General features: G+C 39.9%; 3 protein-coding genes across 6 annotated transcripts in view; 2 read left to right on the forward strand and 1 right to left on the reverse strand.

Moving 5' to 3' along the window:
- The first annotated feature begins 560 nt into the window (after positions 1–560).
- LOC106906535 (zinc finger protein aebp2-like) lies at positions 561–9685 on the forward strand. 2 transcript variants are annotated; one of them, XM_014971850.2, is made up of 8 exons: positions 561–1864; positions 6838–7069; positions 8169–8291; positions 8361–8547; positions 8623–8747; positions 8821–8888; positions 9156–9269; positions 9358–9685. In XM_014971850.2, the coding sequence occupies exons 1-8, from the start codon at positions 1359–1361 to the stop codon at positions 9368–9370; spliced, it is 1368 nt and encodes a 455-aa protein (XP_014827336.2). In that variant the 5' UTR covers positions 561–1358; the 3' UTR covers positions 9371–9685. The 2 variants fall into 2 exon arrangements, with proteins under 2 accessions (XP_014827336.2, XP_014827337.2); XM_014971851.2 differs by having other exon boundaries at positions 565–1864; positions 8184–8291.
- Positions 9686–20652: 10967 nt separating this feature from the next.
- ndufa5 (NADH:ubiquinone oxidoreductase subunit A5) lies at positions 20653–24099 on the forward strand. 2 transcript variants are annotated; one of them, XM_088003412.1, is made up of 5 exons: positions 20653–20766; positions 22322–22366; positions 22434–22550; positions 22630–22695; positions 23924–24099. In XM_088003412.1, the coding sequence occupies exons 1-5, from the start codon at positions 20761–20763 to the stop codon at positions 24023–24025; spliced, it is 336 nt and encodes a 111-aa protein (XP_087859538.1). In that variant the 5' UTR covers positions 20653–20760; the 3' UTR covers positions 24026–24099. The 2 variants fall into 2 exon arrangements, with proteins under 2 accessions (XP_087859538.1, XP_014827335.1); XM_014971849.2 differs by lacking the exon at positions 20653–20766 and adding an exon at positions 21266–21365.
- The window catches only part of cog5 (component of oligomeric golgi complex 5), a 77574-nt gene continuing 75403 nt past the window's right edge, over positions 24097–26267 (reverse strand). For both annotated transcript variants that reach the window (XM_088003411.1, XM_088003410.1), the window contains exons 18-22: positions 25746–25983; positions 25546–25622; positions 24810–24936; positions 24649–24728; positions 24097–24373 (exon numbers count right to left, since the gene is read on the reverse strand). In XM_088003411.1, coding sequence (XP_087859537.1) covers positions 24247–24373; positions 24649–24728; positions 24810–24936; positions 25546–25622; positions 25746–25983 — 649 coding nt within the window. In that variant the 3' untranslated portion in view covers positions 24097–24246. The remainder of the gene's footprint in view (positions 24374–24648; positions 24729–24809; positions 24937–25545; positions 25623–25745; positions 25984–26267) is intronic.

Below are 26267 nucleotides of genomic sequence, written 5' to 3' on the forward strand. Positions count from 1 at the left end.
GATGTAAGGATGCCAAATTTATTGTTTGAAAGCCTGTTCACTATTCGGTTGAAATACCTTCTATTACTCATAAATGTCACTTTGATTATTCTAACAATGTGCATGTAAGGCACATTATATCCCTTAGCAATTAATACCTACTGAAATAATATGAGAAATAATTTACATGTGGATAAACTAACATGTTTAAATCACTGTCACTTTTTATCAGCTAAAAAATGCAATGCTCTACTACCCTGTTACAAGAAATCCATTTAAAAGTTAAAACATAAAAAACTAAGGTGGTACTGGGTAAGCCAGTCCTGTCTTAGTTGTACAATATTTGTACAAAAACTGTACAAAAACACTGCACTAAACGTTGTTTTTTTTCTACAATGTTTTTGTGTAGGCACTTCCAAATCTACTGTTTTTTGTTTTGAAGGTTTCCAAGGAGCTTTAGTGAGTGTTTTATTTTTCTAACTTCAAAATGGTTTAGTTGCTATTGCTGTCAAATATTATAGCACTTTAAAACATTAACAATATATATGGACCATGGCTGAGACAGAAGCAAGGTATAAAGCTCAGATGTTAGTGTGTAGTGACTCATGGGTCCAAACACTTATTCTCCTTTATAGAATAATCCACAGACACGATTGAGCTCTTTCTCAGTGTCGAACATTAAGGTTGTAAGGATGCTAAATTCATTGTTTGAACTGATTTGTTCTACGCATTTGTCAGGCCCTGAGAGGGACCAGGGAGCACTGCAGCAACACCCCTAGGAAGAAACAGCCAACCATCACCGCGTTCATTCCTCTAGTTTGGTTCGTTTATCTGTTTGTTGAAACACGTGGAAATGAGAGAACAGAACGTTAAAGTGAGCAAAGATGCTTCACTCGCTCAAAAGTTCACTGTTCTAATGTACACATCCAGTGAAATGGCATTCTTTTTTTATTTTTATTTTATTTATTTATTTTATTTTTTATTTTTTTTAAGTCCAAATTGACGTTTTTGTTGTAAATGGTCTGGTCTTCTCACCATTACCTGCCTAATAAGATAAGTAAGACCTACTGCTAAAAGCAACTAACTGAAATTTAAGGAATTCTGCTGCTTTTAGAAGCAGCCAGTTGGAGGTACTGTAGTGAGAATACTTGCTTTGAGACGTTTTTTTCTTAACATTTTGAATTTCTTGTGGGTAGTCTGTTTAAGGGCTAATTCCTTTATAAACCGAGTGAGACATCTTCCGAAATAGAGCAGCTTTTCCCCCACGGTTTTTCTGACGTCACGTCACCCTCAGCTTTGCTTTACATTTGAAGCTTAGAGCAGCACGGGATAAACTTTTGTCGTGAAACATTACAAAAACAGCGCGTGTGCTGTGCTAAATGGCTCAGATGAGGGCTGAAGGGACTGAACACGGTTCTCAGTCTGAATCCAAACAAAGCGACTCTTGTCAAGCTGCTTGGACCAGCTTGAAGGGACAAGCCGCGGAAGACCCCAAACGGGAACCGGGTGTCAACAACGAGGACAAACTAGCCGAGGACTGCGGCAGTTGTAAGGCAGCGGGGCCCGGGCACAACCCGCCGCCCTTTCCCGACATGGACGGGGAAGGTACGTCTCCTCACAGCAAGCCGGGCAACAACGATGTGGAATGTGGCTTTGAACTCGGCGAACCTGGAGAAAGCCCTGCGCAGGGTAGTCTAGCGAGCAGCACAGACTCCGCACAAGAGGGCTCGCGAGTACTGAAAGCAGAACAAAGAGAAACGGAGAACGTGTGCAGCTCAGCGCCTCGCTGCTGCACAAAGCCCGCGGAGAAGGCCGAACACGCGGCCAGGAGGTGGGTCGGTGTGGAGGAAGGAGAACCGCTCAGCCGCATGGACTCTGAGGACAGGTTGGTAAAAGCCGGAGAAGGAGGCAGAAGGCCGCACACTTGAGTTTCAGAGAGGTGGTTTGGAGACAAGTTCATCACCTAAAGTGTTTAATAAAGTTTTTTATGGTGACGGTGTGTGGAGGAATCTCCAACTTATAAGAAATGATTTCTTAAGGATAATGATTGCGTAGTATCATAACGCTGTAGTATGGCGTACCATGTGAAGCACACGTAGTGATAACATTTACCATGTGATTACGCCTTTAAATCCGCAGTAACAGTTTGAATTGATGTAGAAAGTAAGCAGCAGTCAAAAGTCCGGAGACAGACTTTGGTTCGGAGATAGTTCTTCTCGGAGCCAATCATAAGCAAGGTGAATATTCTAGAAATGTCTTCTAGAAATGCCTTGATATCTGAGAAAAACAAATCAGATTTCCTGAAATGTTCAAGTACAACTGAGAAAATCAAAAGAAAATGTGTCACTCATTTCAGAAAGTGAAGCTATGGTCACTTTTTTCTTGAAATTTTGATAACAGATTAATCCGGTTTTGTATCTCAGAACAAAACCGGATATTCTAAACAGGTGAGCAGAAAGCCCAGGTTGCATCAGCAACCTGGGCTTTCTGGATGAGGTTTCTCATCCTCCTCTTGCTACTCAAAAGTTCTGGTTTGCCCCTTGAGCTAAGAGACAAACCAGAAAACTGTAAAACAGCTGAAACACTGGGTGCCTTTAAATCTCAACTTAAAACCCACCTGTTTAGAGTTGCTTATGGCTAAATTAGGGTTAGAGTGTGGGTTTTGATGTCTTCGATGTTTTTATCTATTTATTAATTTCTTTTTATTTCTCTTTCTCACTGTTTACGTTTTAATGATGTAAAGCCCCTGGAAAATGTCCCAGTTAAAAGATGTCTAACTAAAGTCCTACTTTAGAGTCCCAGTTGACAAAAACCTAGCCTGTCAAACGGCGTTTTTGACTAAAGTCCCAGAGGGTTAGAGCCCCAGTTAAACGACATTTAACTGAAGTCCTCAAAGTGGTGCGGGTTTTAAATCTTTTTCAAAATGTCTTTCTCACTGTTTCTGATTTTAATGTTTTTATCTATAAAAAAAAACAAAAAAAAAAACAGTCCAGTCCGAGAGGTTAGAGTGCTGGTCAAACGGCGTTTTGACTAAAGTCCAAAGGGTTGGAGTCCCAGTTGACGGCGTCTCAACTAAAGTTCTACAGCTTTTTATTTCTCTTTCTCACTGTTTACGTTTTAATTATGTTTTTTAAATCTCTTTCTCTTTCTCACATGCTGTTTTTATTTTAATTATGTATAGCACTTTGAAATGCCTTGCTACTGAAATGTGCTATACAAATAAAATTTGATTGATTGATTGATCAAGAACAGTGGATCAGCTTTTGCTTAAGGTTGGAGTTAGAAAATTAAATTAATTGGAAATTTTAATTATCTAATTACAGCATGCAGTTGATACATGAAGTGTTCTAGAATTTCCTTATACATGGCTGTATTGACTGTGGACTTCAAGAAGTCCAGTGGACCAGAACCAGCAGAGGACATCTGGAAACTTAACTCTGGCAACATGGCAACATGCAATCTGTGCCACTCCACTCTTCCTCCAGACTGGCACCTTGATTTCCAAATTAAATGCAGAATTTATTTTCATCCAAAAAAGGGGCTTTGGACAGTGAGCAAGAGAAAATGAACTGAATTTTTCTGACCCTGGTCAGAAGCTCCCCCAAACCTTTTAATGGACATTTTCCTACCACACTTTTTCCCTCCACTCAGTTTTCCATCGCTGTTTTCTGTATGTGCAGCAACCAGCTGTACAATCAGCTTCTTCAGCAATGACTGTGGAGGCAGCCAGTGACTTTCTTTGTCATTAACTTCTGCAGCAGTTGTAGCATGTGACAACATACGTTTGTTGGTATTTTTCACAACATTCTAATTTTGAGTCTCTGCATTTTGGGTTTTTCTTATCTTGTAGCTATTATCAAAATTACAAGAATTAAGACTAAAATACTTTACTAAGTGTAATGAATTAGTATCGGTTCTACTTTCTGAAATAAGTGACATAAAATTCAGAACTCTTTTGAGATGTACTTTATTTCTTGGGTTCAAAAAAATAAAGGAATTCATTATGAATGTGAATACACAAGGTACAGCACCGTCAGTTCAGGCAGCATCGTGTTGGACCTGAACACATGGAACTAAGGTCTCCTCTGCAGCTATGCAGGAGAAAGAAAGGTGGACCGAACCAAAACTTTAAGCTCTTTAAGACTTAAACAACTTTAAGCTGAAATGGAACTGAAGAAAAATCCGCTCCACACCCAATATCTGACTTGTCGGGTTCACCCTTCTTATGAATGCTACTTTTTGCTTTCAAAGAAAAGAGAATGTTCTTTGAAAGATCAACATTCTGAAAAGACCCATCAGAGATTAATGGCAGCCATTAATCTCTGATGTTGTTCAGCTGTTCAGGTTGACTGGACAGGCCTAAGCTGTCAACCATTATTCCATTATTCATGGAATAATGTTGAAAGCTAGCCTGAAAGAGAGGCTGCTTCAGTCGGGGGCCGATTGTTTCTAAAACAGTGTTTCTCAACCTTTTTTGGGCCAGCGCCCCCCTAGCCCTTATGCAGGTCCCTCACCGCCCCCCACCAAAATAATTTGCAGGCTACTTTGCACTGACCATTATTTTATCATTAATATTACTATCACCATTGTAGATGTTTTGATTTTTATGCTTGTTTCTGTATTTATCATCAAAAATAATTTCCCAGAGAACAAAAAAGCCATGGGAATAGAAATTATTTTCACAGGTGTCTATGAAAAATGCAATGAACATTCAAGTTAAAATCTGTAGGCCTACAGCAGCCAATCAGAGTGGAAAAATATTCTTATTTTGTGCCATTTTCTAGTTGTTAAATATTCCACAAAATGATCAGATAAAAGATGTTCAACATGCCAGTTTAAACTTTGAACTATTTACAAAACGACTGAGCTCTGCAACATTAAAACATGGATAGAACTGTAACTACATTAATCATAACTCTTCTCTTCAGTTTCTGGTGGTGCAGCTCTGTGCTGCCTTCAGGAGAATGGGACATCAGAGTATCATCCATAAAACTTCACTCACATGGCATTTAGTGTGCAAACCAGAGCTTTCAGTGGAAAAACTAAAGTTCCAGGTCCTTTAATGCCATAGAAATATGAGACGGAAACATTGATTACATCTTTATATAGACCTGTCTATTGATTTATAGATTAATAGTTTTACTGGACAGAAATTACAAAGAACAAATCTGGTTCTTAATCAAATCTAATTAAAAACATAAATAAGTGATAAGTTATTTACTGTTATGATGTGTAAGATATATTTATTCTCAGTACTAGATGTGGTCTCAACAAACCCATGACATTTCAACAATATTATTTTACTTTTCATCTGGAAAGTGTCTGTTTATTCTTGCCATACAGTCTCTGTATTAATTATTGCTCTAAAGGTCTTGCCATACCAGTTTATTCCTCTGTATTTACTTTAGTTTCTTAGTTTATTCTTGCATTTTCTTCTTCATTCATTTCCATTTAGTTTCCTTTGATTAGTATTATCCTCTCTTGGTTTATTGCTATGTCCACTTTAGTTCTTTCCTGTTGCTACATTTATTTTATCATGTATTGACGCTCACCATCATTAATCTTCACTCATCACCTGCTGCGCCGCCTAATCGTCATGTTTCACATCATGTGTTGATTTTTCACTGTTCAGCGTCGGATTCTCTGTTTTTATGCCATAATTCACATCTAGTTCGTCGCTCCGTTTTATGTCCCGCTTCTCCTGTTTCAGAGTTTTGCGCAATGTTTTTGTTTTTAACCCCCTAAGGTGCAGGACGGTCGGGAAGCGTATCGATGGGGAAAAGGCAGACTGACATAAACATTTTAAAACAACGGAAACAATTTCGGTATTCTGATTATTGAAATTTAAAAGTGCTGTGTTGTTCTATCACCCCAGTTTCATACCGGACCACTTACAGCTCCGGTGTTATCGCTATGAAATGAACGCTCTCTATCGAGGTATCACGGTGGAGGGATTTCTTTATTTAAATGGGTTCATTTTTCAGAGGGATACAAAGTGAGGTGATTTTAGCTACCAGTAGCAGGAGAACGGAGCTGCGCCAAGAAGCTAACAGAAACTACAAACACTGAATAAAAGGAGAGCTGCCATCGATACAGTTGCAGCCAAGCATGATTTAATGTTACACAATACAGTTTTACCAAGTTGCTCAAAGTCTAAACTGGCATTGTTGTGCATATAAGGTGTAAAGTTTACCTTCGACCAAACGCCCCCCAAAGGCATCCCAGCGCCCCCCTTTTGTAAAAATGTCCGCCAGCGCCCCCTGCCGTACTCTGAACGCCCCCTGGGGGGCGGTACCGCCCACGTTGAGAACCGCTATTCTTTTGATTAACTAATGGTCAGATTACAGAATATTTATCTTAAATGTGGGAGGCCTTTTTTGCATTTCTTTCTTATGGAGTCACAATCACTGAACTGAGGCAGTTCCATTATCAAGATCTGATATTAATGTGGTCTGAGTGAAGAAACAGAACTGAGGTTTAATTTCTATTCATTAACTAGCCACATTTCTATGTGGCTAGTTAATGAATTTGGTGTTGGTAATTGATTCCCCGCCCCAGGGACAAAGTTGGTTTGAATAGCTATTTAATTTTTTGTCTTTTCCGTCAATAAAATGAAATTATTCGTAGCTGTGAAACATTAATGTAGGATTAGCATTGCTTCACCTCTGTACGACACGATCATCTGAATCTGGATTATATACACAATCAATTGGGATTTGATTAACTTCCTGAACAGCAATTGTCAAGTGTGATTGCCTAGCATTGTTGCTAATGGATGCTATCCAAAACATCATGATCAAATTTTTAGTTCAGATCATTCTTTGTTGCTTCTGTCATGGTTTCTTGTATCTGTTCCAGTTTCTGCTCCACCCTGATGGACATTGAGAGCACTGCATCCAGCGGTCGTTCCACTCCTGCCATGCTCAATGGTCACAGTGGGGGGGCAGCGGCAGTAGCAGGCTCTGGACCTGCTGTGAGCAAATCTCTGAGCTACACCTGCTGCTGGGATGACTGCCAGCTGCTGTTCTCCAGCAGCCCTGACCTGGCTGAACACATCCGAGCTATGCATGTGGACGGACAGAGAGGAGGGGTCAGTCTCTGTGTATGTCTGTTTGACTTGGATGCTGCTGGTTCTGGTAGCTCACACCGTCAGCAGTCCATAGCCCACCAGGTTGAAAAGTTACAAAAAAACTGGTGGTATGATCAGACGCCATAATTTTTCCAAACTTGTGTGTGAAGCAAGTTTGTGCACACACCCTTCTGCCCAGTTATAAACCTAGCTTAAGCTGTGTGTTAAGCTGTCACTGTTCCTGGTGTATAAAAAACCTTAGCAAGTAAAGTGGTGGCCCGCCAGACCTATAATACACTCACACTGTGAGCAGTTCACAGTGAGAGAAATTAACTGTGCATTAAAGCTGGATACAAAATGTACCAACATTTTTGTTCTGTATTGACTGTAATCACGGTACAGTCCCAGATTAAGTTTAGTTTGGAAGGCATTTTCTGTTTCAGTAAAATAAACCATATTTATATTGTCACTGATTTAGCCAAAATCAGTTTTTACTTTGTAGTGTTTTTTTTTTTTTTTGTGTAAATTGTTTTGTTTAAAATGGCTGAATTTTGTTGATCATAATTAGGGCTGCACCAATTAACAGGCCCCCATTTTGTTTCTCTTGGGAGATTGGCTGATACTTGCACTACTAAATATCAACTACCGTCCTCTTTTGTTCTCCCATGAAAGAGGTTTGACTGACTGACCCACCAACTTTGCAACATTCTTGCTAGATTTCAGAAAAAAATCAGTATTGGCCAAAATCGGAATTGCTACATCAAGTTTTTAAAAATTGTAATCGGCCAGAAAACTGTAGTCAGTCAGTGCACCCCAATCATGATTTGGAAACAAGATGAGAGTAAGTCTGTCTACCTTTCTGCGTTACAAAGTAGATTTAGGACAGTTGGTCCTCATATTTTGGACATGCATTTGATTTTCTGTGCAGCCTGCAGTCAATTGTAGTTTTCAATCTGATTGTTTCCACATGTCTGTCATTGGTGCAGCCAGCTGGTAGAACTGGCACATGACAGCTGTTCATCTGAATGCTGACCACAGCATAAAGTGATTGTTGGTGCACAGCTGCATGTTTGAACTTGGTGTGTGCTTCAGACTCTCTGACCATTGCTGACTGCTGCAGCTCTCTGTGACCCAGGTGTTTGTGTGCCTGTGGAAGAACTGCAAGGTGTACAACACTCCGTCCACCAGTCAGAGCTGGCTGCAGAGACACATGCTGACCCACAGCGGAGACAAACCCTTCAAGGTAACATCACACATCTGTAGCTTCCACATCAGGTTAATGTTCCCGCTCCAACTGTCCATTCTCTTGCAGTGTGTGGTTGGCGGCTGCAATGCCACTTTTGCCTCACAGGGGGGGCTGGCACGCCACGTCCCCACCCACTTTAGTTCTCAAGGTTCTTCCAAAACATCCAGTCAGGGCAAAGTGAAGGAGGAATCTCCATCCAAGGCTGGCCTGATAAAGAGGAGGAAACTCAGGAACAAATATAGACGCTCACTGCGTATGATTGATACACACACATGATTATTAATTCAGTCTCATAGCTGAATCTCTCACAGTGTTCACCTGTTTCCAGCTCGACCTCATGACTTCTTTGATGCACAAACCATGGAGGCCATCCGGCATCGAGCCATATGTCTCAACCTGGCAACACACATTGAGAGTCAGGGCAACGGGCACAGTGTGGTCTTCCACAGCACGGTTGGTTCTCTCTCTGTCTCTCAGAGCAGGGTCCCACAGCATGAACCCACCTCTACTCTCTTTTGGTTTCCAGGTGATAGCCAGGAGGAAAGAGGATTCTGGGAAAGTGAAGGTGCTGCTGCACTGGGCACCTGAAGACATGTAAGTTAACTTCCTGAAAGAAGGAAATAAAAGTAGTCACAGAGAAGCTGCCTATGGAACTTTTTTTCTTCAGAGAAAATAGAAAGGAAACTTTAAAAAAAATGCAGCAAACCGATTAGTGTTGACAAAAATCAGGAAGATAATAAATCATAATTTTATCCATGAAGGTAATAGATCAACATGGCCTTATGTTCTCCTAACTGGTTATTTTAGCAGTTGTTTGTCAGTTTCCACCCAGTGACGTTAAAGTGTCCCTGTGTGCATCAGACTGCCTGACGTGTGGGTGAATGAGAGCGACAGACTGCAGCTGAAGACCAAGGTGGTTCATCTGTCCAAGCTGCCGACAGACACAGCTGTTCTCCTGGCCCCCAACATTTACAGGCAAGGGTGAACATGAAATTACATTGCAAAAAAAAACCATTGAAAATACTTTTTAAAAATCTTTTTTGGTGCCTGTTTTTCTCCACAGGATGTTCTTCTGATGAACTCAACTTTGCTGAGGGGAAGACATTTCTGCTCAGCTCCATGTGAAGTTTCCTCTTCTTCATCCAAGAGGATCTTAGGAATTTAGAAACTTGTCTCCTTGGCTTTTTTTGGCCACCAGTATTATTAGGTGCAGTTTGTAGAAAGCATGTTGCTTGTTTTAGGTAACACAGCTGGGGTGAAAAACAAATTAACTGCATCTGTAGAGAGAGGCAGTTGTAAATATACAAGATTTGTAATATATTTTTATACACTTTTTGTACTCCCATGTAGCTGTTGTTCTGCAAATGTTTTTAATAAAAGTCTGAAAATGAGTGCATGTTGTTTACATTCAAATAACAGCCAGTGGCTCCCTGTACTGCATCTCTCTGCAGCAGGGGTGGGCAATCCTGGTCCTGGCAGGCCAGTGTCCTGCAACTCTTAGATGCAGGGGTCACCAACTCCAGTCTGCAACTTTTAGATTCACCTCTGCTCCAAAATGTCTGAATTCCCTCACCAGCATTCATTCCTCTCTGCAATAGGCTGGAAACGAGCAGTTTATTTGACCCAGGTGTGTTTGAGCAGAGATGCATCTAAAAGTTACAGGATGGTAGGACTGGAGGACTGGAGTTGGTGACTCCTGTCTCCCTCTTCTAACACACTTGAATCCAACAGCAGAATCACCTCCTAAATGCAGTCAGGTTCTCCAGAGTCCTGCTAATGACTCTCATTATTTGACTCAGGTGTGTTGAAGTAGAGATGCATCCAAAATTTGCAGGAGACCGGCCCTCCAGACCTGGAGTTGCCCACTCCTGCTCTACACAGACAGAGATTAAGCTGAGCAGTTTAGGGCCTGTTCAGCTTCTGGTAGCGGTTCTTGATGTAGGTCAGGTCCTACAGAGTGCCATGAGACCCAAAATGTTTTCCTTGGCATTAAAACTGGCTATGCCTGTTTTATTTTTAATTCATAAGTATTTTGGGCGTTCTTTGGCCTGTCCAACTTGGACAGAGTTCCTGGGGAAGACTAAGAACAAGCTGGCCTGGGAACACCTTGGTTGTCCAATGATCAAAGTTGATTATTGAAAAACAAAACTTCTTCAAGCTGCAATTTGAGAACATTTGTTCTGAAGTGTCAAATGTGTTTTTGACATGCGTAACGCGTTTGGTGAGAACGCACCACGAGTCTGTCTTCATCAGATTGTTCTGGATCTGATGAAGTTCCCTACCATAGGCTGATACTTATCATCCTCATCTTCATCTGACAACTCCAGATCTTGTGGAGAATCCTGTTTCACGTCTTTCTCCTACAACAATGTGGAGTCATTAAATACACTGAAATAGTCCTGATGTCCATTATAATTGACATTCAGAAAAGGTCTGTTATTTCTAAACAGAAATTATTAAATTGTTTTCACTGGTCAAAATATTATTGGTTATATTAACAAGAATATAATTATCGACAAAAATAACAAAAGAAGTGTAATATTTGACTCGTCTACCCTCTTTCCATAAAATGTGGTTTCTGGCAGGTCGGCCATTTTGATTTAGGAAAAAAAAAAGGATTTCCCAGTTCAAACCTATCACATGACACATCCCTGGAAATCCCAGGATGTCCTCTAAGAGTACTGTAGAAAGGGTAACTCAAAGTATGAACAAAAAATAAGCTTCAACAAAATGTCCATTATAATGGACATAAGTCTATGGGCCCGTTCTCAGAAGGAGATGTATATATTGTCGAGAAAAGTCGAGCTCAGCCCACTTCCCCATGCTGGAGATTTTAGTTTAATAACAATAAATAAAGTTATCTTTAAAACTGATCACACAGGTGACATCAAGACCCAACAGTAGAGTCAGACGGTAATAAAATTAATCTGGTTGTGTGTGTTGTTATTGTGTCCTGCTTTAATTCTACTTTTTTCTATTTAATCATAAAAAAATCATAGACAGAAGGAGAGTTATGAAACAGGAAAAGCAGGTTTCCTGGAAAAAGAGGAAGTTTCCAGCCTGCAGTGGTTAAAAATAGTTCAGACTGCTCATTTTGAGCACGAAAGGTTTAAGGAATAAAAACTAGACGTTTTGAGTAATTGGATAAAACCCAGAGTAAAATCCTTGAATTAATAATGATAATTTATAATTAAGTTAATAATCAATATTGGTTTAACCGGTGGTTGATGTTGGTTTGATTATAAGAATACTTACACTTAGTCTTATACTTAAAGGTGAAACAAGTAACTGTAACATGGTGTCAAATGATTAGAATAATGAATTATTCTTGGTTTCTTTTCAGAAATGTCTGTAATAACTCACATTATGATTATAAGAGTAACTAATAAGCTATGGTTATTATAATATTATAAGTGAATGCTAAATCAGAGAAACTAAAAGGTTATAAATGTGATTTTGACATTGAACTTGAAATGGTGTAAAATGTGTAACTGTAACTAAAGGTCACTGATGTTGTGTTAGAGGTAGATGGTAGGTGAAAGGTCAGGGAGAAAGAGGAACTGATGGGAGAGCAGAGGTGACCAACGCCTTATTGCTAAACTTAAAACGTACCTAAGAAAAGGTTAGACACAAGAGGACTGTTGAGCAACCCTGGGACACTGGTACAGACATCAGGTCATGTCCAAAGATGGTGATGGATATGAGATTATCGGTCCAAGCAGTCAGCACAGGAACAAAGCTAGCCAATGCAAATGCACCAAAAGGGTGGATAAACCCTATATAAGGTGAGTGCAAAAGAGGAATCTTTGGTTGGATCCTTCAGGCAGCTTCGAGCCAAGATCGAGATGGACAAAGAACTCTGCAGCTGAAGAAAAGCCGGAGCCACAGAGCCGAAGACTGTTCATGGGGACCAACCCGTTAGCCCCGCAACATGTGGCTTCAAATTGCACTTCTCTCACCAGCTGGGTTCGAGACCCCAAAGACCAAGGCAAAGATGAAGATAAAGACAAAGGCAAAGAACAAAGGCAAAGAGGAAGAACTGGTATGTTCCTTCCATGAGACCAGCTCTTCTACATCTCGAAGGACCAGAAAGATCGTGAGACGAAGAGAAAGGAGCTACAGAGCTGCAAGACAAGGAGAGGGCCGCTACGCGCATGAGGAAGTCACCCTGAGGCCCGAGATCTGCCGCTCTAAGTCAGTACTCTTCCTGTACTGGGAGCCTCCTGCTGCTGCAACACGTTCTTCATCATCAGGCCAGTTCTGGGGTTCAAAATACCAAACTCTGTCCGTCTCTCTCAAAATTTCTCTTTTTTAGTTCACAGTGTCAGCATTAGGGAAAGATAGGCTAGATTATTGATTTTACTTATTTGATTATTTCTGTTACTGATTTAAGCTGTACTGACCCTTGCAAAATTGCCTTACTAATAAAATAATCAGCATCAAGAAAATCTAAAAGATGTTGTGGACATTCAGTTAATGAGTCACCTTAAAGTTCTTTGATGGTTGTAAAATAGCTATGAAGTTTGATTCTGGGAGGAGAAAGTGGAAAATGTTTTATAGGTTGCTTTTAGCCAAAACTAAAACAACACCCTTGGGACTCGCCCGAGTCACTAAAACCTACCTGGTTCAATAACAAGTGCAAGTTGTAATAAAGAGAAAGAGCGACCGTTAACAGGTGTGCTCTGTGAAACTAGCTGATTCTGGGCTGCTCTATCTGGCTAGTTCACAGGGTGAAAAAGGGTGGGACATCTGGATGAAGGTCATTAGAAACCAGGCTAGTCTTTCTCGCACCCAGCTTAAACAGAGTTTACTTCAGTTCTGGGTAGGGTAAATCTCGGCAGATTTAGGAAACTCAATTCACCCGTTAGACGGAGAGCTGGGAGCAACATCTCCCTCCTCTCAGAAGAGGAAGTAGAGAGAGAGAAAGGGGGGGGTGTTGTGCAACAACAATATTTATATATATATATATATATATATATATTTATATATTTATATATATATATATATATATATATATATATATATATATATATATATATATATATATAAAAAAAAAAAAATTCCCTTCTCACCCTCCGCGGGTGGTCTCTTTCATCCTCTGAGCTCGGGTCCTCTACCAGAGGCCTGGGAGCTTGAGGGTTCTGCGCAGTATCTTGGCTGTGCCTAGAACTGCACATTTCTGGACTGAGATGTCTGATGTTGTTCCTGGGATCTGTTTGAGCCACTGCTCCAGTTTGGGGGTGACTGCCCCGAGGGCCCCTATGACCACAGGCACCACTGTGGTCTTCACCTTCCAGGCCTTCTCCAGTTCCTCTCTGAGGCCCTGGTATTTCTCCAGTTTCTCATGCTCCTTTTTCCTGATGTTGTGGTCACTTGGTATTGCTACATCCACCACAACGGCTTTCCTCTGTTCTTTATCCACCACCACAATGTCCGGTTGGTTCGCCATTACCATCTTGTCTGTCTGGATCTGGAAGTCCCACAGGATCTTAGCTCGGTCATTCTCCACCACCTTTGGGGGTGTTCCCCACTTTGACCTCGGGGCTTCCAGTCCATATTCTGCACAGATGTTCCTGTACACTATGCCCGCCACTTGGTTATGTCGTTCCATGTATGCTTTCCCTGCCAGCATCTTGCACCCTGCTGTTATGTGCTGGACTGTCTCAGAGGCCTCCTTGCACAACCTACACCTTGGGTCTTCTCTGGTGTGGTAGATCTGAGCCTCTATTGCTCTGGTGTTTAGGGCCTGTTCCTGGGCGGCCAGGATGAGGGCCTCTGTGCTGTCCTTGAGTCCAGCTTTCTCCAGCCATTGGTAGGATTTCCTGATATCAGCCACTTCAGTTATTTGTCGGTGGCACATCCCATGTAGGGGCTTGTCCTCCCATGATGGTTCCTCCAGCACCTCGTCCTCTGTTCCCCATTGTCTGAGACATTCACTGAGCATATCGTCCGTTGAGGCTTTGTCCTTGATGTATTTATGGATCTTGGATGTTTCATCCTGGACAGTGGCTCTCACACTCACTAGTTCTCTGCCTCCTTCCTTACGGCCTATGCAGAACAGCAGTGGGGACAGAGCATCTCCTTGGTATATGCCACATTTGATGGACACTTGTGCAAGTGGTTTGCAGTTGGCTTCAAGGGTGGTTTTCCACAGCCCCATCGAGTTTGCAATGAAGGCTCTTAGAGTCCTATTGATGTTGTACATCTCTAAGCATTCAATGATCCAGGTGTGTGGCATTGAGTCATAGGCTTTCTTGTAATCAATCCCAGCCGTGTCGGGTTTTGCAGTCTCGGGCGACTGTGTGGTCTACAAGGAGTTGGTGTTTGGCTCCTCTGCTATTTATGCCGATGCCCTTCTGTGCCGTGTTCATGTATTTATCCATGTGATATATAAATATATGAGAGAGAGAGAGAGAGTTGCAAGTCTGACTGCTATTGGAGATCCCGCACAGCATCACCATCATCTAGGATCTTTCACAGACCAGAGTAGATGATTTGCTGACGAGCTCCCACCACCACAGACATGATGCCTAGATGCCTCATGGAGGAGTTCGCCGGCGGTTGGCAGAGAAGAGGAAAGACGGATCTGCTGTGTGAGGTGAATATTACAGTGTTTGCAGTGATTATTCTGTTCATCGATAGAGAAAATTCATCAGAGATCATCTGACTGTCGCTGCTGGATAAATATTCAACATCACTAAAAAGAAAACAGATCGACAATCAACTCAGAAATCCGGGATCATAGAGCCGTTAGCGGTTGGGATTCGTTAGCCTCTAACGGTCTCACCTCGCTTTGCGTGGAGGAAGACGGCAGTCAAGAGAAGTTGTTTCTGAGTTGAATATTTGGACGTGGCATTGGGAGACGGCAGGACTCTGATGTGGGCGCAGTGCTGGATGTTTGTTCAGTAATTGTTGCTACAATTGTCGGCGGTCACCCAGACAAAGCAAGAATAAAAAGAAACATAGTAATTCATCGCAAGAAATACAACCGGGCGAGACGGAGAAAAGTAAAAAACCAACAGTTGAGACCGAAAAAGAGAGAAAAACAGGCGGAGTGAAAGAAAAGCCCAAATGAGGAACCGCCTAGTATGAACAGAGAAGCCAAAAATATACAGACTTTCCGCAAATCTTACGTGACCGAGAAACCATAAACTTTATAAAACAACAAAATAATAACATTTTCACCAGGACGCTATTACTCTGCTGAGTAAAACAGCTTGCAAAGAAGAGATGATCGACAAAGGGGAAAACAAGAAGAAAATAAGCGGAAGACCAGGACACCAGTCACACCTCAGAACAAGATGCATGAGCGATGGGAACTCCGATGCCGATCCTATGATATTCCCGGATTCTCCTATCAAAACAGCCCAGCTGCCAAGAAATCCTGCGGCGATGAGGCTCAAGCCTCTCTACACGCCATCTTAAAAGCGGTGAACGACAGAGCGGACGAGGTTTTTAATATCATCAAGGATATTAAAAATTCTATTGAATTCATGCATGCCGAGATTGAAGACCTAAAAAACGAGAACTGTATATTGAAGAATAAAACTGCCAAATTGGAGGCGCCAATAGAAGATCTGCAGGAGCGTGTTGCAGATGCAGAGCGCTACAAACGGAGATGGTGCCTACGGCTCTACGGACTGCCTGGACATGAGAATGAAGATCTGAAAGAGAAGGTTTCAGCCATCTGTCACAAAATTGCACCTGATCTTGGATCAAAAGCAGCTGAAGGAATCGACGTAGCTCATCGGGTGGGGAAACGGATCGACAGTAAGACCAGAGCAGTCATCGTCCTGTTTACTTATCGTTCAGTGAGGGACATCATCTGGAGAAAATAACATCTACCTGAAGAGAACAAAGTTCGTTTCGGCGAAGACTTTTCCAGTGAAGACAAGGATGCCAGGTCTGCTCTGTGGCCTGTCATTGAACAGCCTTACTTTGTGGGTCGTAAAGTTTATGTGGATGGAAAGGAAATTCGAAGCGCTTCTGGAGAATAATGATTTTTTCCTCAGCAGTAAACACTACACTTTACAAATGGCTTAGCTAATTTTGATAGTGGCTTCAAATTTTATTTTAGGAGTCATCTTAAATGGGTGACGTTTTTTTAAATTACTTTTCTTTAACTTTCAGAAAGCACGGAGCTATCTTTTTTATCTGTTAATACAAGGGGTCTGCGTAATGATATAAAACGTAAAGCATTTTTTCTTTTTTCCAAAGAGACGAGAATAGACTGTTTTTCTTCAGGAATGTCATTCATGCTTAGAAGATGAATCCTTTTGGAAGAATCAATGGGGCAAAGATTTTGGTAAGCACATGGTCAGGGGGTGTAGCAATATTAAAAGATTTACTTTACTTCAAAGATAAAGTTTTAGATGTTACATCTGACAATAAGGGTCATTGGATTTTCATAGTGGTTGAATTTCACTCTTACATCTTTTTGCTGGGCAATATTTATGGTTATAATTCTGATTCTTTAAATGTTATTTTCTTAAAAGAGCTGGAGGACACCATGTTTTTTCTTGGTACTAAGTTTCCATCAGCAAAGGTTATTTTAGGGGGAGATTTTAATAAGGTCTTTTCCAATAAACTGGATCGGCATCCCTCTAGATTTAGAAACGGACAGAACCATCTTATGAACTTCTCTAACCGGTTAAATTTATTAGACATTTGGAGACATCATCATCCTACTGACTTACAATACACCTGGAATAACAAAAGCTTTTCAACTCAATCTAGAATTGACTTATGGCTTATTTCAGAGGACATGGAGAGTCAAGTAATGGAGGTTAAAATTTGCCCTGCAGTTTTAACTGATCACAAAACCATTTCTTTATAAGTAAATCTTTCTAATAAGGAGAGTAGAAGAGTGTATAACCACTGGAAACGTAATAATTAATTATTAAATAACATAGAATTTACATCATTTATTCAAACACTAATCAAACAGTCCTGGACAATCACTCAAAATAATAACCAATTTGAAAAATATTGGGAATTACTGAAGTATGAAATTATCAGGTATGCAATCCAATTTAGCAAAAGAATAAACCGCACAAAAAAAGAAAAGCTAGAGCAATTAATCAGATCTATTTCAGACATTACTACTAACATGTTAGATGATGAAGTTGTTGTAACACAACTACAGAAACATCAAGAAGAGTTAAATGAGATATATAAAGAAAAAGCATGTGGCCAGATTAAAATGGATTGAGGAGGGAGAAAAAAATAGCAAATACTTTTTTAACATGGAAAAAAGAAATTTTGAAAGGAAATCAGTATCCAAATTAAATATAAATAATGCTGTAGTACAAGATTATTCAGTAATTTCAAAATATATATAAATGTTTTATAGAGATCTCTATAAAAATGATAACTGTATAAATAGCACAGATATATTAAACTCTTTAGTAGAAGTGAACAAAGCTAATGAATCTTTAAAAGAGGATTGTGATGAAATACTCTGTACTGAGGAGATAAAATGGAGCATCAGTAACCTGAAATCTGACAAATGATGGTTTGACGTCAGAATTTTATCAGAAATTCTCGGCTAAAACTTCAGAATTTCTTCTTGCAGTTTATAATGAATCCATTCACAATGAAGAACTACCCCCATCAATGAAACAGGGTCTTATCACCTTGATCCCTAAACCAAATAAAGACCATTTAATAATAGATAATTGGCGTGGCATCACTCTATTAAATAATGACTATAAAATGTTGGCCTCCATTTTAGCTAAAAGACTGAAAAATGGTTTAAATGATATTAACATGAATCTCAAAACGGCTTCATGCCTGGAGGCAACATTTCTGATAATATTCGATTAGTGTTACACTTAGTTGATTATAAAGATCTTATCCCTGGTGACCCAATTATTCTGTTTTTAGATTATCAAAAGGCCTTTGATACAGTTAGTCACAACTTCATTTTTGACACAATGTCCTTTTTTAACTTTGGTAACTTTTTCATTAAAGCCTTTAAGACACTTTATAGAGATAACAGTTCTACAAAACTTCTATATGACACATCTAGCTGATTTAATATCAATAAAGGGGTTCGTCAGGAATGTCCGGCCTCCCCTTACATTTTTCTGCTTGTTGGCCAAATTTTAAACAATTTAATTAGACAGAGCTCATTTGAGAGAATTAAAATATTTGATCAAGAACTTAAAATTTCACAACTTGCTGACGATACAACAGTGTTTTTAAAAATTTCTAATGAAATTCCTGTAGCTCTGTCTGTTATAGCTAAATTTTCTAGCATTTCAGGGTTGAAACTCAATCTAAAAAAATGTGAAATCCTTCCCTTATATGGAACCGCTGTTACTGAAATATGTAATATTCCTGTAAAAAAACCTGTAACTTACATAGGAATTAAAATCTCCACTGACCACAGTGACATGGATAATTTTGTGAATGTTTGTGAATCTGTTAAAAAGAAATTTAACAGTTGGTTAGCTAGGGATTTAACTATTTATGGTAGAGTACTATTAAGCAAAGCAGAAGGAATATCAAGGTCTCATATCTTTTCACATCACTTGATGTTAGTAAATCACCCTGTTCTGATCTGGATAAAATTCTCTTCAAGTTTATATGGAAAAATAAAGTCTATAAAATAAAACAATCTGTTCTTTCAAACTCTTTAGCTGAAGGAGGTTTAAATGTTTTGACTTTTACTGTCTTTAATCAAATGTTAAAAATTAATTGGATTAAAAGATTTCTAAAAAAAAATCAAAATTCCATGTTTAATATTTTCCCATATCATCTGTTCAGTAAACTGGGGGTCTAATTTTTTGGAAAACTTCCAGTCAAATTAGCCAAATGTCATCAGCAGGTTCTGCTATGTTGGAGTTTTCTATATAAACACAACTACTCTCCTCATTACTGCATCTGATGGAACAATGCTTATATAATACATAAAAACAAATTATTTCTTTATAAGTAGGTTGACAATAATATTAATTTGATAAATCAGTTACTTGACAGCGATGGTGAGACTTATGAGCATTTTCTGAACAACACTAACATAGAGATATCTCAAAAAGAATTTGAAATGATTATTAAAGCTGTTCCTCATAGTTTGCTCTGTTTAGCACAAACCAAACATCCAAACAATTTAGACCTTCATGACTCAATTTCAATTGAAGGAACTATATAATGAATAAGAAATTTACAAACGGGTTTATCAGAACTCACTTTCTCCACTCCCATAAGTAAACATTGATGGGATTATCTGAGCAAAAAATAGTGGAGTGCAATCTTTTTATTGCCTCATAAATATATAATTACTAATAGGATCAAAGAATTTTTATTTAAGATTTTACATAGATATTATCCAGTTAAAAATAACATTTGTCGCTTCTCTCCAGATGTCAGCAACAACTGCTCTTTTTGTCAGTGTGAAGGCGAAAGTATTGAACATTTATTTGTGGAATGTTCTCACACTACATTATTTTGGTCGGGCTTGCAAAAACTCCTTACAGAAAAAATCGGAAAAAATATTGCTTTATCAAATTTACATATTTTACTCATCTTTAACAATTCAACTTTTTCTTTGGATAAAATATATGTAGTGAATCTTATAATCATAGCAAAATATTATGTCCACAAGTTGAAATGGAGTGAAAAAATCCCCTCTTTTAATAATTTTCAAGAAACTGACTTAAAAATGTATATTGCCTCTGTTGAAAAACTTGACTTTAATAATAAGAAACTGGTAAAAACTTTAACTCTTCAAATATTTAACTTCATCTCATAAGCAGATCCCTCTGTTTTTTTGTTTTTGTTTTGTTTTTTGTTTTTTTATTTTTATTGTTGCTGTAATATATCCTTCTTCATATGTATTCAAATATATTTTTGACACTTTTTGTTATGAAAACTATAACTGAAAAAAGTTCACAAAGTTTTATTTTACCAATGTATATATATATATATATATATATATATATATATATATATATATATATATATATATATATATATTCTTTAACTTTTGTCTCTCAAGACCAGAGGTTCCCAAACTGTGGGGCGCGCCCCCTAGGGGGGGGCGCCGTGTCATTGCAGGGGGGGCGCGGGAAGCCGTCTGGATGAAAAAAAAAACAAAAACATGAACACTGTATGCGCTGGGTGTTTACCTTAGAATGGCCAACTCTCTGTTATTCCTATGTCAATTTGATACAGTAGAGGCTTCCACACTTCCCATATTTGTGTCCTCTGTCACTTTTATCAGCAGTTAAAACTGTTTAATCCGTTGTTAACATATTGTAAGCTGTTTTTCCGAGCCGCCTTTAAACGCAACATGAGCGCTACGACGCTCGCGCTGGGTTTCCACCTGTGAAGGAGACCTGCTGCTGCTGGGCGGAGCTACGTAGGTTTGTGTTAGAATCACGGCAGCAAACCAGCAAAACGCAAAGAACTTTTCACAGTTTTTCCCTCCAAACTAACCGACTGAGTTGAGTAAAGCTGTTGGATGCAGGTAATGTTAGCTAAAAGATGACTAGCTAATATCAATACAGAACCTTAAGCTTAACAAGTACCTTGTAGGCTACCGATGTTGGTGTCTATTTTCAGCTACGTACATTCATTTTGCCCCCAAAAAAGTCGATGTCCCCCTCCCCGTCACATGCGTCGTTTCAACCAGACAGCCATTTGTAATCCATAGTGGGGGGCGCAGAAAATGTTTGGGAACCACTGCTCTAGACTTTAACAGCAACACCCTGAATGTCTGTAATTATTTTTTACTATTTGTTTTTATTATTATATTTTAATATTTGTCATTGAGTTTACGTCCATATGTATGTTCATGTTATTTGTTTGAAATAGTTATTTAAAAAAAATGATATGCTGACTCATACTCATAGACATTAATACGTTTTTTTTTCTTTTTTAAGTCTTTATTAGTAATCTTTAAAACAATAGCATTGTACATCAACGAAAGAATACAACAAACAGATAACAGCAAAAATAATAAACAATACGTATTGATGTCTATGTGGTGACTGACGCTGACGTCATAACTGGTTGCCGGAAGTCCTACTGTATTGGCAGTGAAAGATGGCCGGGTTACTAAAGAAGGTACGTGTAGAGGTCATGTTCCTTTTAGTTTGTTAGGGATGAAGGCAGCGGGTGAAACCCAGTAGAATATCAGGCAACAACGTATGATGACAACTCGGCAGCAGCCAGGCTGCTGCTGTGTGAACGAGCCGTGAGCTTGAGAAGGAGCTTCTCAAGCTAGCATTACTCAGACAGTTTGATAGGTTAACTTAACCTATATTAATTAAAACATCTATCTATGGTTCATTCTCCATCATACATCATAGCTCTATGATGCAGGAGGTGGAAAAGCGCTGACAGTGCTAAAAGGGTTGAAGAGGTGGAATAAGTTTGATCTATCAAGCGTCTATGAATAACTTTAATCGAACAATAAATGGACAGGTTACATTTCTATTTGATACACAAACTTTTATATCAGGGAAACTGATATTTGTCCCGTTTGTTTTATTAACGGCCACATTAATAATAATAATTAAAAAACTTCAGTTTGAATTGAGTTCACTTAACATTCTGAATTATAATACATTGGTGCATTTCCCCTGTTCTTTCTAGGTCAGTGTTTCTCCATCCTGGTCCTCACCGACCCCCTGTCCTGGATGTTTTAGTTGCTTCCCTTCTGCCACACCTGAATTGCATCTCTGGGTGATTAACAAGCTTCTGCAGTACTTGATGGTCATGCAATCATTTGAATCAGCTGTTCTGGAATAGAGGCACATCTAAAACATGGAGAGCAGGGGGGCGGTGAGGACCAGGGTTGAGAAACACTGTTCCTAGACTATTCACTTTCTCTTTCCTTTATTGTACTTAGACGAAAATAGTCGAACTGGATAACTCCTGGGCTCTGCTTGCCCAATAGTCTGATTTTAGATGCGTTTCTTTGTTCTTTTACTCGCTGCTCAGTGAAAGCTTACCTGATTGCAGGAGATAGTGGGAGTTTGTGGGTTTGTAGAACCTGAACTTCTCCTGTTCCTTTCCAGACCACCGGCCTCGTTGGCCTCGCTGTCTCCCAGAATCCTCATGAGGTGAGCAGGTAACGGTTTGTAATTTCCCAGCTGAAGGTATTCACTCAAAGATTTTCCTCTTTCTCAGCGTCTACGAATTCTTTACGCAAAGATCTTGGCATCACTGCAGACCATGCCACAGGACGCCGCATACAGGAAGTACACAGAGCAGCTAGTTAACAAGCGCTTAGACCATGTGAAAACGGTCAGCAGACCAAGTTCACCATGTCACCCAACAATTATTCAATTTAAAGATGAAGGTTTGATTTGCTTTCTGTTGACAGGAGCCAGATGTTGGGAAGCTAGAGAAGAAAATAAATGGTGGACAGATTGAAGAAGTTATCTTCCAGGTAGGAAACAGGAGTAACTGACAGCAAAAGACACTGGCTGGAACAGCCAGCATTCAAACCAAACATTATTTGGTTTGAGCAAGTTCAAACCAAATAATGGTTTCAAGATGTCAAAGAAGCAGGACTGAAACTCAAAGCTTGAAAAGAAAAAAAAAGCAGAAAAGCTATCGGAATGATCAACACAGCAAATCTTTTCCTCTGGGAAGGTTAGGATGCTAACCTTCCCAGAGGTTAGCATCCTAACCAAGCAAGTAAGACCATGTGAAAAACATTTTTGATCTTATTTGTGGTTGAAACGGAAAAAAATGGATACTGGAACTCCAGCCAGTATCTGATGATGCTGCAGCACATGTTGATCAGTGAAATCCTCAAAGAAACTGAGTTCTCTTTTCTGAAAGCTTAGTTTCTATCAAAACATGAACCAAATGTTTTGATTTGGTTTATAATTCTGGAAATGTTTTGTTTGCTCTACTTGTTTTTTTTAAATCCAGCATGTGTGAGTGATGAATCTGGGTGTCTGTGCACCCAAATGCACAGATACTAGACCTGTATAATATCGATTCTACGATATTTATCGATTTAAACAAAAAATCTCCTCAAAGTATCGATTTTTCCATCCGCGACTGGACATTAAATCCTACTTCCACATGTACATTAAAAATTACATGTAATGAAAATTACAATTAAATAATGTAATGAAACAGATAAATTCCATTATCTAAGTGAATAAGACAAAAGTTTTTTTTTCTGCATAACTAAGCTACACAATTAACATTTAATTAACAAAGCAAATGTATAACAAAACATTTATTACACCATCAGTTCAATTACTTTAATTCAAGTCTATGGAACAGTCACAAAATATCACCAAAATCACTCTGTCCCTCTAAAATCTTTCAAAAATTTGTAAAAATGTATTGAATAGTGATTACATATCGTATTGTGAGAATAGTGTATTGCTACTGCTTTAACAGATACAGTCTTCTAATTTTGTATGATGAGTATTTAGAAGGTTTTTAGTACCCAAGGAGCAAAAGTGGAATAATTTACAATTAACTAAAAACATGAGATGATAATCAGAACAAGCGCAGCTTAGAAATGTTGGAGGAGGAACATTGCTCCTTGGTGGAGGCCCGTCCACTAAGGAACAATGGAACATTCAGTGGGTTTTAAGGCAGCAGCAAACTAAGATTGTTGCTCTGGTGACGGCTCATGTTCTGTGTTCCAGGCAGAGTGTGAGCTGAGTCTGTCCAGGAAGATGGCTGACTGGAAACCATGGGAGCCACTGGTGGAGGAGCCTCCACCCAACCAGTGGAAGTGGCCCATCTGAAATTAGTTCATCTGTCATTCTGTTGCCTGTGTGTGTGAGAGATTTGCTTCTAATAAAGAAAACGCTAGAAGAAACATTAGTTCCTTTATTCTTAAAGTTAACTCATAGTGTTGTACATGGAAACATCAGTGCCTGTTCCTGCACAGGATCCAGCAAATTTATATGACATGTAGAATCATTAAGAAATTCTGATTCTGACAGCAGCACCACTGCTGGCTCCTTCAGGCTTTGGGCCCCTGAGCAGCACTGGTGGCCCTCTGTAACAGCTGCAGCATGATGGGATAGATGGAAGCAAACTCTTTTCCCTGCCGAGCTCTCACCAACTGCACGTAGGCCTCCAGGGCCCCCCTGTGGAGAGGACACACGTCTTATAATTGATGGGAGCAGAGGAGTTACTGTCTGACTGCACCTGCAACCTGGCAGTGAATGAATAGAACATTTAAAGAGTTCTAAAATCCAGACTGTTACAGAGTGAGGAGGAACTCTGAGTGTAGGGCTGAAGTGCCTCCTGTACTTCCACAAACTACTAAAGTCAAATGACGACCACAAGAGGTCATCACTGCCCACAAATACAATCCTAGTGAGTCTGAAAAGGTGAATGGTGGAAGAAGAGAGGAGCCCACCTGATGAGGGAGAGTCTGTCTCTCTCAGAGGGGTGATCATCCAGCCACTGGGAATAACGTGCAATGGACCACTCTGCTCTCTGTGGAGGGGCAAGCAAAGTTCTGGATCATCCCAAACTATGTGTGTGTGTGTGTGTGTGTGTGTGTGTGTGTGTGTGGACCTGATGAGGTGATCTGAGCTCAGATGGGGCTCTGGTGAAGAGAAAGTGAAGCACGGTGCTGTAGGGGATCAGGTCACCTACTGTAGGACTGCTGGCGATCAGTTCACTGGCCTGAAACAGTAGAGGTCTGAAACACAGTACACACAACGTTTCTTATGTCACATACACACACAGTGTCCAAAACTTTCATCAATGAAAAGCCTTAATGAAAAGCTGAAAGGTCTGACTGCACCTAATCTACGTCTACAACTACAAGAGTAGTAGATGTTCTCTTGTGCATGTACTACAAGAAGAAATAAAAACATGACTGGAAGCTTTTTCTTGCTATTTTTCATTTCAGCTCATAAAAAGGGGGCATGCAAATAAGGGACCAACAAATGGTCTCAGCTGATGTAAAATGCAAATATGGTAGGATCTTCTTTTTAAGGATTTTTGGTTTCTCTGCAAAGGTCTTCCTCCCGGGCGGGGACTCAAACTTGTGATGGCCACGTCAAAGACTGAGGCCACAGATCCTCAGCCACTGCGGAGCCCAGGGAGGATTTTTATTTGTAATGTCTTGAAACCACTCAGCAAACATCCAGGCTATGTTTCCATGAAAGCTCAGTCACAGGTTTCATGGCTGGCATTTACTACATGGTTAAAATAGAGCAGGATGTGAACCAACTAATTACTAAAATGACTGAGTTTGGTTCTTGGTTATAACCACACAAATAATTTGCAAAAAGAGAGCACAGACCTGAAAGAGCGCAACATCCTGTATGGCTTCCCCAAATCAGACACTCTCCTGCACAGAGGGGCTACAGCCATCTCCATCTGACACACAGATTCACACAGTAATAATGCAGCATGCACTATTACAGACAACACAGTTCAAAGGGCTTGGAATCTGGACTGGATTCTGAACTGTCCAAATCCCACATTTCAGCAGATCCTTACCTGTGCAAAGTCAGCAGCCAGCCTCATTTTGCCTCCTTCCCCCAGTGGGCGCAGGAGGCTCGCATGGCGAAGGAACAGCTCAATGGCTCTCTGGGCGATGGACTCTGTGTTGTCATAGACGAAGTCCACACACTGGAAATGTTTGAAGTAGTCGGCCATTACTCTGGAGATGAAACCCTGCAGCTCCTTCATGTACAGGGAGCATGGAACGTCTGGCTTATCAGGGCTGGACAGAGGCCTGGAAACACACACACACACACACACACACACGCGCGCACACACACACACACGCGCGCACACACACACACGCACACACACACACACACACACATAAAACTGCATCATTTTTAGTTGAGAGAAGGACAACTTGGAATCTCAACAGTTGTGCAGACTGACAGCTAATCTAATTGTCTCTCTTTGAGGTGTCATTCAGAAAGGATCACAATGCGTCTCTTCTGATATTATGTGTTGGTGACAAAAGTTCAAAAAGAATGGTTGATGTTGACTAAATTTAATGTTAAG

The sequence above is a fragment of the Poecilia mexicana genome, unplaced genomic scaffold, assembly GCF_051168715.1.
Source record: "Poecilia mexicana isolate PSO_F unplaced genomic scaffold, ASM5116871v1 scaffold_23, whole genome shotgun sequence".
Lineage (NCBI taxonomy): Eukaryota > Metazoa > Chordata > Actinopteri > Cyprinodontiformes > Poeciliidae > Poecilia > Poecilia mexicana.

Coding starts and splice junctions, on each gene's coding strand:
- LOC106906535 (XM_014971850.2), top strand. CDS start 1,359: ATGGCTCAGATGAGGGCTGAAGGGACTGAACACGGTTCTCAGTCTGAA. Junction 8,292..8,360: donor GCGGAGACAAACCCTTCAAG/GTAACATCACAC, acceptor ATTCTCTTGCAG/TGTGTGGTTGGCGGCTGCAA. Junction 8,748..8,820: donor GTGTGGTCTTCCACAGCACG/GTTGGTTCTCTC, acceptor TTTGGTTTCCAG/GTGATAGCCAGGAGGAAAGA.
- ndufa5 (XM_014971849.2), top strand. CDS start 21,345: ATGGCCGGGTTACTAAAGAAG. Junction 22,367..22,433: donor TCTCCCAGAATCCTCATGAG/GTGAGCAGGTAA, acceptor CCTCTTTCTCAG/CGTCTACGAATTCTTTACGC. Junction 22,696..23,923: donor TTGAAGAAGTTATCTTCCAG/GTAGGAAACAGG, acceptor TCTGTGTTCCAG/GCAGAGTGTGAGCTGAGTCT.